General features: G+C 40.3%; 1 protein-coding gene and 1 non-coding gene across 4 annotated transcripts; one reads left to right on the top strand and one right to left on the bottom strand.

Annotated features, from left to right (window-relative positions):
- Positions 1-1275: 1275 nt before the first annotated feature.
- Positions 1276-1368, bottom strand: TRNAY-GUA (transfer RNA tyrosine (anticodon GUA)). The gene is made up of 2 exons: positions 1332-1368; positions 1276-1311 (listed from the first exon to the last, which is right to left on the bottom strand). It is a non-coding gene; the product is annotated as a tRNA-Tyr (tRNA).
- A 3877-nt stretch (positions 1369-5245) lies between these two features.
- LOC131242176 (uncharacterized) lies at positions 5246-8445 on the top strand. 3 transcript variants are annotated; one of them, XM_058240648.1, is made up of 5 exons: positions 5249-5584; positions 6145-6195; positions 7482-7615; positions 7705-7796; positions 7898-8445. In XM_058240648.1, exons 1-5 carry the CDS (start codon positions 5288-5290, stop codon positions 7942-7944), a joined length of 621 nt encoding a protein of 206 aa, XP_058096631.1. In that variant the 5' UTR covers positions 5249-5287; the 3' UTR covers positions 7945-8445. The 3 variants fall into 3 exon arrangements, with proteins under 3 accessions (XP_058096630.1, XP_058096631.1, XP_058096629.1); XM_058240646.1 differs by having other exon boundaries at positions 7887-8445; XM_058240647.1 differs by lacking the exon at positions 6145-6195 and having other exon boundaries at positions 5246-5584; positions 7887-8445.
- Positions 8446-9967: the final 1522 nt, after the last annotated feature.

Genomic DNA, 9967 nt, shown 5'->3' with positions numbered 1-9967 from the left:
TTGCTGCCTTTTTTCTGGTAGTTCCAGCAAGTGCAAACGAAGAAAATTCACAAATTACCTTCAAGATACAATGAACTCTCAATCCGAATTTCAACACGAAAATTTGTACATTTAAGTGTTGAACAAATCTCTAATTTTGACACCGATATACCTTTAAAACGTTCCGAATAAACACAGCAAAAAATCAGATTCGAGAAAACTTCACAATGGATGATATATCTGAAAATGGAGAGAATGTAATAATGTTTCTAAATCATCATATCTAGGATTTATAGCAATTGAATGGTCATGGAACTCTTCCTGAAGAGATACGAATGTGTCTCTTTAAGACATTTACACCCATTCGCAGCAAACAACATTCTTCCATGAAAGGACATGACCCTTTGTCCTATGAAAGTTATTTTTGTTCCTTTTAAACGGAAAAAAGTTATGTAACCGTATAATATTGTTTTTACATGAGCGATTGTTTTCACATGAGCGACATGTGGCATATGTGCCACGGTCCAAAAAGTTTGAACCTTGTGCCAAAAAGGCTAATGCTCTTATTACTCCTTGTGAGGAAGTGCGCCTAATAAAGCGCCCATAAAACTCACACCATGTGCACCTTGAGGAGAATTGAACTTTGGTTACAAAAGGGTAAACTCTTTCTCTTACGGATTAGTTATACACACTATTTATGAAAACTTTAAATAGTTAATATAAAATCGACAACTGTGGACATCCGCCGCTCAAAATAAGAAATGGGATTTGACTATGCGATCAGGACTGTCGATTTTCTGGGTGACCTAGACCAAAGGCAATCTGCCCGAAGTGGTCATTGGTTTGGTGATCCGAAAAGGGGATGATTGATTCGAGGAAGAAGTAACTGTCCCCATACCATTCGAAAATTAAGCTCACAACAATTTGACAATGAGAGCCGTCAATCACTATGACTTTTAAGCCTTGGCCCATCCTTTGGTGGGCTGCCAGATCAACAGTTCAGATCACTACAGATGCTTTCCATCCGTACAGCAGGAAGGGGTTAGCATGACCACCATATTAAGAGTTTAGGTGCCACCATGCCAGGACCGTTGATCAGGTGCGTGACCATTTAGATGGGCCATAACCACCATATAAGCATGCATGAGTAACGGTCCAATAAATACGAATTTGCTATAACCATCACATAAGCATGCATGAGTAACGGTCCTGCTATAACCACCACATAAGCATGCATGAGTAATGGTCCAACAAACACGAATTTGTTCCAAAAAATTGAAAGATTAAAAGTGAATTTCCGACCTACCGGATTCGAACCAGCGACCTAAGGATACCTACAGAGATGTTTTCCACTACAGTCCTCCGCTCTACCAACTGAGCTAAGGTCGGTTGCTGATGCTCATTTCACAATCTAAATTTTCAAATAATACAAATCCAATGTTTTAATATACAGTCCAACGATAGGCTTGTTTGGCAAAGGGGCCGGCCTGCCTGACCCAGCCGTGAAAGAGTGAGGCTTGGACCACTATAGTAGACCCAAGGGGCTGGGCTAGCACTTGGGATCTAAGTCCACCTTTTACCTCTTACGAATAGGCTAGCCCACCTTTCCCTAGTACATGCTACACGGTATATAGGTATATAGGTATTACGTTGTCCTAGTACATAGTAGATAAGTATTTTTAGTCTATAGATGTTGTATGCTAGCGTAATAGTAATATAAAAAGCTTTGATAATTTAGCAGAGCGATGGATAATACACAGATACTGCTGAACTAAGGTCAGGGCCAACCTCATCCAGCCATAGCCCAAGCCCATTGCCACCCTTAAAGAGTAGATAATGAAATATCTACACGTCTGCCAACATGGCACATGTGTGCATGATCTGATGGTTGACCAGGTGCACCACGAGTAAGAAAAGACTGGATGGTTATTTTAACTGGGCCCTGGAACATACAGTGGGATTTGCATGATAAACGGCGCAGAATCACACGTGTCATGCTGATAATCATGGGATGGTAGGATTTGGGCAGCACTCTTGTTTTACCAATGCCAACCATGTTGGACCCCAATCATGAACAGAGATCCAAACCCCCCTCTTCAAGTGAACCCTTCTATCTAGCAACTAATGACTGAATTGCTCAGTAACGAATTCTGTAAGCTAACTTTAGAGCCCATTTGGAACCCACCGCCAAAACCGGTCTTTGAAGATGTCGTTTTGGAAACGAGGGTTTTGCAGCTGTTTGGAAACTCATTTGAAATCAGTGGTTTCAAGATCAATGGACAAGATGGGTATTAAAAAGCTCATTCGGTGAGCAATTTGATGAGATTGTCGCTTTTGTAGCAAGAGGGCCTTTACAATGTTGAATGGATGTCTTCAATATATATGGGATATTCATCGATACTCAATCGATCAAACCTTTCTGGAATTTAACGGATTGCTCACTGAACATTTCTAAATCGACAATATTCAGAAAATCCTTGTTTATTCTCTAGATAGTTTTGGACTAGTTCTATCACTCAAACTTTGGTGTGCTTGAGCAATCGAAGGGTGCTCGATTAGTGTTGATCGATCGATACTTAGATCGATGGCATGCACAGAACTGCATAAGTGCACGATTTGTTTTCTATTTTAGTTATGATAACACATATATCAAGTGTAATCAGGATTAGAGAAGAATAAATGTTTGTTAAAATGTTCCAAATGATTCCAGATAAGAAAAGCTAGGGTTTTGAAAAATTCGAAGGGGTTCTTATCATTAGAAGTGCATTATCTTTTGTAATATAATTTCATAGTATATTAATTGTTGCTTTATGCCATGATTTTTTCTCTTTCCACATAAAATTCATGTATTCTCTCCGTATTTTGTTTATATTTGATTTCACCTTGTTTAATTGAATTTAGTTTGCTTCCGCATGATTCCCAACGCATAGAAGTTGCTTCCAAACGGATCCTCACTCTCCCTATCAAATGATGGCCTGTTGTCTCCATGGATACCACATGTGTGATGACAATAGACATTCTTTGCCATTTAAGGAGGAATCTACTTGTTGATGCACAAATTTGGACTGCCCTCTTCCGACCTTCGAGCGCCTGCACAAGAAAGAAACAAAGGAGACCCCGTCTATAGCAAGGGACCCTCCGATGCCAAAGTCCGGCTTGGAATCTGGGTCTAGTCGTATTCGAGGGATTTTGGGCAGGAGGTTTTGTGTACATGTCCTTATTAGTGAATCCTGTATTTATAGTGTTCGTAGGGCCACGTGGTCCGTGATTTCAGGCACTATCTCAACCGTTAGGCGAGATGTGTGCTAGTGGTGAATATTGGTGGTTACCCTAGAATCGTGCGTCAAGCAGTTACTTTCATCATGCGTTACTAGGAGGGGGTCTTACGCCAAGCTAATCTGGTGGAGCTCCCTTGGTCGACTGAAGACAATCCGAGCCAAGCTCATCTGAGCGGAGCTCTGTCGAGCGGCCGAGGACAACTCGGACTGAGCTTATCAGAGTCAGGCTCTATTATTCGATCGAAGATGACCTGAGCTGATCCAATCACAACTAAATCAATCTAAACTATGGATCGGTCCCGATCTCTCGTCAGATCTAGCTGTTCTCGATGGCCCCTTAGCCTTGTTAGGTTATCCAGTTTCTAGTGAGTGCGAATGAACAGGAACTTGGGACCACATCCTACTGAGGGGTATGTTCATGGGAGCGGGTGTTGGCTTCATGCCAATTTTCCTAGGCAAAGTGTCTCGGGAACAAGCATTTGTCGGGCGATCTACCCTTGAAGGTGGTTGGGCCGAGCTGTCCTAAAAAGTAGTCGGACTATATTTTCCCATAACACTACTATTAATTGGTGTGCCTCTTTGCATCCTGTTGGCCATTTTTCAATTCCAGGTAATAAAACCCATGTTTCAGTAATCAAGAACACTGTACTTTACTTTTTGGATGGACCAACCCCAAATGATCTCCAAAACTGTCATCATTGTCTAACTTCTCTTCTTGTAAAATGTTTAGATCATGAAAAAGAAAAGAAATATGTAATTATCATCCAATGGTAAACTCATATACTCTTTAGGCACTAATGAAACGTGAATTCTCATGATTTACATTTATGAGGTTTTTTGCTCTTGAAGGCATTGTCTTAGTAACAAGTGAAAATTTTTAATTTTATTGTTAGACATAGACGCTTGGAGCATACTTGTAGACAATCACTAGTAGCTAGTTCCACATGAATATCAGCTTAATCCAAAACTTTTGTGACCTACTTTAAATCACCATTGTTTTATGTGGTGTGGTCAACCTGAGATTTGGATTTATTAATTTACTCTGGAAATCATGGCTTAAAATGATAGGGCTGTCAAGGCTTAGGCTCCATTTGTTAAATATAAAATCCAAAGCCTAAATTTGAAATCTGAAATCTGCAGTCAAAAAACTCATTATAGAAAATTTTATGGAGTGCATTCCGTATTCACCATTAAGCCAAACTCCTATCACGAAAAGAATTCAACAAAAAATCACTTAGCACTTTTGGATTTCAGCATTAACAAACAATTCTTGATAAGGAGCATTTTTGCAATTCTTGTTAGGTACTACTTTTTTGAGTTAACAAACAAGCCTCAATGAAGGTCTTGTCCCGGATTTTGAACTATTTTCGGCTGGGCTGTAAGCCAGTTTTATTCAAAATTCTGAGTTTTCAGACCCAAGCCTGGCCCATTGACACCCTATCAAATGATCTGTCAAAATGGATGAACCCCATGGATGTAAGACACATACATCACAGTGGGCCCTACAGTCAAGGAACCACCGGTTGATCTGGGAATCTACCGAAGCCGTGCCCTGAGAAGTAGGACAAAAAAGATAGGCTACTTCCATCAAAACTTCCCATGTAAAATTATATTGTTGATGGATCTTGTGACTAAAATCTAAACCGTTAGTTGCTAACTATTTACACCTTTCTAAATTACGTAAATTACCCCCGCCTTTTATTTGAAACATCTTTCCGTATTACTTTTAAGACCCAAATATCACTACTCTCCAATGACAAACTGTCCATCCCTACGGGCATATGGCATTATACACCGTAGAGATATTTGCAGGCTCTCAGAATAGAAAGGTTAAAAGCTTTTTATAAGAAGAATTTTATGGTAAATCGTCAATCCAGGTGCACATCAACATTCCAATGGTTCGGATTAACCAAAAATGGGCCCTACTCATCTTAATTGAAAACCCGTTTTAATACGCGGGCCGCGTACCACACATTTCCTCTGCATAAGGCCCATTCCCCTTCTTTGGATATTGAGGAGGTAGGGAAGCAATGCTCTCAGGAATCAAATTGCAAGCTTCAACCCCTCCAAAACCCTCATCACCTTCCCTTTTCAGATATAACAACAACCACAACAGAGTCTCGTTGTGGAAGAAGGCGAGTACACTCGAACCCTCGGCTAGTCGAACCCTCTCAGCCGTTCCCTTCCCTACCGCTGCGACTACCATTACCAACGATGCATCTCCATCTTCCCTCACGTATTCCGTCGGATCCCCACCGTCCGTTCCTATCACGCAGTGGAATCTCAACCATCGACACATCCACTTGTTAAACGCCATCGCTTGCGCCGTACGATTTCTAATCCCTTCCTCTTTCTAGGGTTCTTTCTGCTTCTTCTCTTGATTTTTTTGCCGGCTTTAATTTTGGAGCGGTTGAGTAGTCCGCGTGACTACCGAATTTGTACTCCACACCGAGGCCTCGCCCTCCTTCACCAGGGCCGTTCATTTGGTGGGCTGTTGATCGATCGTCGGCTCTGCTAACATTACACCGAATGGATGATCCTGGTCGTCCAATTAATGGGATGTTGTTAGTAGAATATGAACTGTTGGCGCAGGGCGTCCAGTCGGTGGAATCCCCCCTCCATGGGTGGGTCCTTTCTGTCGAATGGGTGACCCCGCTTATGGCGGAGGCCTGTCAGACTGCATTTGTGTGCTGTCCTGCAGACTCCTGAACTGAAAGCATTTAGTCTTGCTTGGCTTAAATGAGAAAGTTCAATTCCGAGTGGATTTTCCATATCTTCTTTTTTTTCTTTTCTTTCTTTGAATTCCGCAATTTTTCGAACTCTCACAGAGTTTTTGTTTCTAGTAATGGATTTTAGCAGTTTCTAACCAGAACATGTTTTGTTACAGACAGCGATTTCTGCAACATGGTTGTTTTTTTCTGCGATTCCAGCCCTTCTGGTTTGTCATCTAAAACTTACTGTTGTGTCATTAGTTCATCAAATGTTTATGAAATTGGAATTCAGTTCTGTCGAAAATGCTTTTCAGTTGCATTTGGATGCATTATTCTGCTGAATTTCCATTGTTTAGTTAGATGAAGTGGAAATGACCAAATCGAAATCACCATCCTTGGTATCCATGTTGAGAGAGTGGCATCCAAATTGCAATTATGCTACTTCTAGTTGGACTTGATAGGAATGTAACTACAATCTGAGGGCTACATATAGAATGAAACAGATGGTAATTACGGTTTTGCTGATTTTCACTTTATAGAGTTGGTTATTGCAATTCAATTGAATAATGTGTCCAAACACATTCTTATGGAATTTTGTTTTGCTCTCAGCTTAGGGTCGTTTGGATGCATGCAAAATCATTAAAGTGGCAAACACTTTTACATGGAGTATTTAAATGGAAAAAAAGGCTGTAAAATGTTTACGGCTTTTGTCCCACTTCTTCTTTTTTTTTTTTCTGTAGAAAAAAAAAGAGAGAGATTCAGATCCTAGATAAAGAGTTTACATGCTATAAGTATAACATACTCAGGTTTTGTGTGATGTTTGGTACGCTTGCACACTTGTGTGTGGGGCCAATTGTGATGGGCGCAGGGCATCCAATCTGTCCGTCCTGTGCATCCCCTGATGCGAGCCGTTTTCCAGCAAAGAAAAAAAATCAGGTTGTTTGAAAAATCAGGTGGCCCACATCTTAGGGAATGGTTTGGATTGGGACACCCACAATGAAAAACCTTCCAGATATTTTGTGGGGCCCACCATGCTGGGCGTAGGATATCTAATCTGTCCATGTGCGTTGAGAGTGGCTCAACCCAATGCATATCTTATATCAAGCCCTTCTATGTGATTAAAGATTTTGCCGGGATTTACCACTCCAAGCTCTCTCTAGTGTTGGTTGGTACCCACTTTTTACTTGTTAAACTCTGTACAAGTTAGCCAAATGTAGAAAACTGTTTATCTTAAAAGCCAAACATGATAGAATGTAAACAATTTACCAGTGAAACTCTTTGCAGGTATGAAGTGTTAACTTAAAATTTTACAAGCATCCAAACGACGACCACTCATATGAATTGCAATTTTCTAATAATATAACTTGTTATTGCAATTATATTCAATAGTGCATACAAATGCAGTCTTATGGAAATTTTGATTTTTTTTTTCCATCTTTTTTTTTTTGAACATTTTATGGAAATTTTGATTCTCTTTCCCTCTCGTATGAACTTTTTGAAAAAATGATAAAAGGCTTTCAAGAAAGCGGCCGAGTCTCTAGAAAAGCTGCTAGATGTTACAAGAGAAGAGCTTCCTGACACAATGGCTGCTGTCAGGTTATCTGGCATGGAGATCAGTGACCTCACCATGGAACTGAGTGACTTGGGGTGTGTATCAAACACCACCTTTTCACTGCTCTGTCCTGATTTCTCATTTTTCATGGGTTTATCACATGACCCGCTTGATTTCCGTGTAGCCAGGAGATAACACAAGGTGTTAGAAACTCCACCCGAGCAGTTCGCATGGCCGAGGACAGACTACGTCGTCTGACGAATATGGCTCCAGCAGGTCAGTTGACTATCTTGGATTCCTCATACATAATTATGGAGTTGTGATGGGTATTGAGTAGTGGGTTTTACTTCATCGTCACTTGAATAGCGCTGGTGCAGGAGAAAGCCACTCTGAAGACCGAGATGGTGGAACCGGTAATGGCTAGAACGGTGAGGACCTTAAAGGAGGGGATTGTGAATGGTCGTGCAATCTTGCAGGCTTTCTTTAGCCTCACTCAATTTTCTAGGTGGGCAATGAAATATGTGTCTGCCCGTGGAAAACAGTGAATCTGAATACCTGCGGCTATCATCTGAATCACGGTGAGCATCTTTGAATCTCGTCTGCTTATAATTTTTTATTTTATTTTTTTCATTTGAGCTTTTCTTCAGGGATCTTTCTAATCATGTATTTGTATGTCAAATAATTATAAGATGTTAGACTTAAAGATATTATGGTCCAAGATGAGTGGAGGAGATGAGGAATGCTTTCCTTTCTTTTCTCCCTCGTATTTTCATTTGTTAGTGACTTCAGATTGTTTGGAATATGCGTCCCCACCTTCTGCTTGTAAACTAGATTAGTTTGAAATACTGATCTTGACTGGCCTTTATGTAATACTTAGAAAATACTTTGCTGCTCTGAAATGTCTTGATCCACGTGGAAGATGAAATTGTTCTTGGTGTAATTCATTTGGTCTGGAATAGAAACGGCAAAGAATGCAACTGACTTGGTGAAAAACTTGAGTTAGTATTGCAAGCGTTGATGCATTTTCCTGTATTTTCAAATACATAAAATTAGAGGTATAACTTGCTGGGTCCCAGTTGAATCTTGTTGGCTGATCAAGTTTTCTAAGTTCTCAGTCCTGAGTTTTTTAAAACCAAGTAAGCCATGTAAGAAGTTACTTCATTTCTATTGCTTACCACTGGCGTATTTCTTGTTGGTTATTATCAAAATTGTTTACATTTTTCCTGGTAAATTATTTGTCCTGTTTGGCAAATGCCTAAAAATGAGTTCATCTCATTTTATTGACACTAATGATGTATTAGAGATCTTGATCTCATTATGTATTAGGGATCAAGATCTCTAATACATAATTATTGTCAACGAAAATCAGATGAACTCATTTTTAGGCATTTGCCAAGCTGTTAGAATTCCAGATTTTATGAAATAAGGACTCAACTTCTTCAAAGTACCATAGAGTGCTAAAGATGTAGTGGAGGCATTGTTGGGCCTGCCTGGTGTGTGTATGACATCCAACCTGTCCAATAGGTGCATTCCACCATTATGATCATCGATTGTCGTCATCATCTCAAAGCATTATCCCAACTAATTGGGGTTGGCTACACGAATCCTGTTCTGCTGTTCCACTCTTTCAAGGACCGTACCCCTATTGTGATCATGCAAGCTGAAAATCAGGCCAATCCAGCCATCAGGTGGGCCACACCATAAAAATCAAGGCAAACCACCCAAAACGGTCCAAATTTGTGTGCTCTTGAGATGTTTTGATTGGGTTGGTTATTGGTTCACATGGACGTCATGGTGGGATACCCGTTGAATGGGTTAGTCGTCATAGACACACCACCTAAGCCCCCACAATGCTTAACTATTGGAAAAGTGTAATGATTTCTATTTGGAATCCACTACTATTTTCCCTATCTAAACATAGCTGAACATCCCATCATGGGAAAAGTGTTTTCCTTTCTTCTGATTTCCCTCAATCCAAACAGGCCCTCAGCTTCCATGGCAGATACACATGTGGCAGTCACCGTTTTTCTTCTCCTAGACTGCAAGCAACCTTTATGAGCCGTTCCCCTCCTCTTGTTAGAGATAGATAAATAGACCTCTGGTTTTTCAGAACATATTTCGAGAACCTGAAAACTCAATTCAATGCTCAGCCAGGTTGGGGTCGACCCATCTGACTCAACTTGATATTTTTATTAAAAAGATAAAGATATTAAAGTTAACTGTAGTTATTAAAAATAGTTATAATAGCAAAAAATACTGAACGTACAAAAACTAACAGACACATGGACTGTTGTTTACTCCGTTGGGGGGGAGGTTGCAAGTTCGACGCTACTCTCAGCTTGCTTTTTCATTGTACTACAGTCAAGTTGTGTGAAACTGAGTGACTTGGTTCGAGTCAGGTAAGTGCTTGAGTTGACTGGATAAGTCTGACTGAGTCAGGGTCGAGT

This window comes from Magnolia sinica, chromosome 4 (genome assembly GCF_029962835.1).
Source record: "Magnolia sinica isolate HGM2019 chromosome 4, MsV1, whole genome shotgun sequence".
Taxonomy (NCBI): Eukaryota; Viridiplantae; Streptophyta; class Magnoliopsida; order Magnoliales; family Magnoliaceae; genus Magnolia; species Magnolia sinica.
The sequence above is the reverse complement of the archived record's forward strand: the minus strand, read 5'-3'. Positions and strand labels throughout refer to the sequence as shown.

Excerpts from the sequence above, each read along its gene's own strand:
- LOC131242176 (XM_058240646.1), top strand. The coding sequence starts at position 5,288 with ATGCTCTCAGGAATCAAATTGCAAGCTTCAACCCCTCCAAAACCCTCA. Across the intron at positions 6,196-7,481 it reads CTGCGATTCCAGCCCTTCTG|GCTTTCAAGAAAGCGGCCGA; the intron begins GTTTGTCATCTA and ends AAATGATAAAAG. Across the intron at positions 7,797-7,886 it reads GACGAATATGGCTCCAGCAG|CGCTGGTGCAGGAGAAAGCC; the intron begins GTCAGTTGACTA and ends TCACTTGAATAG.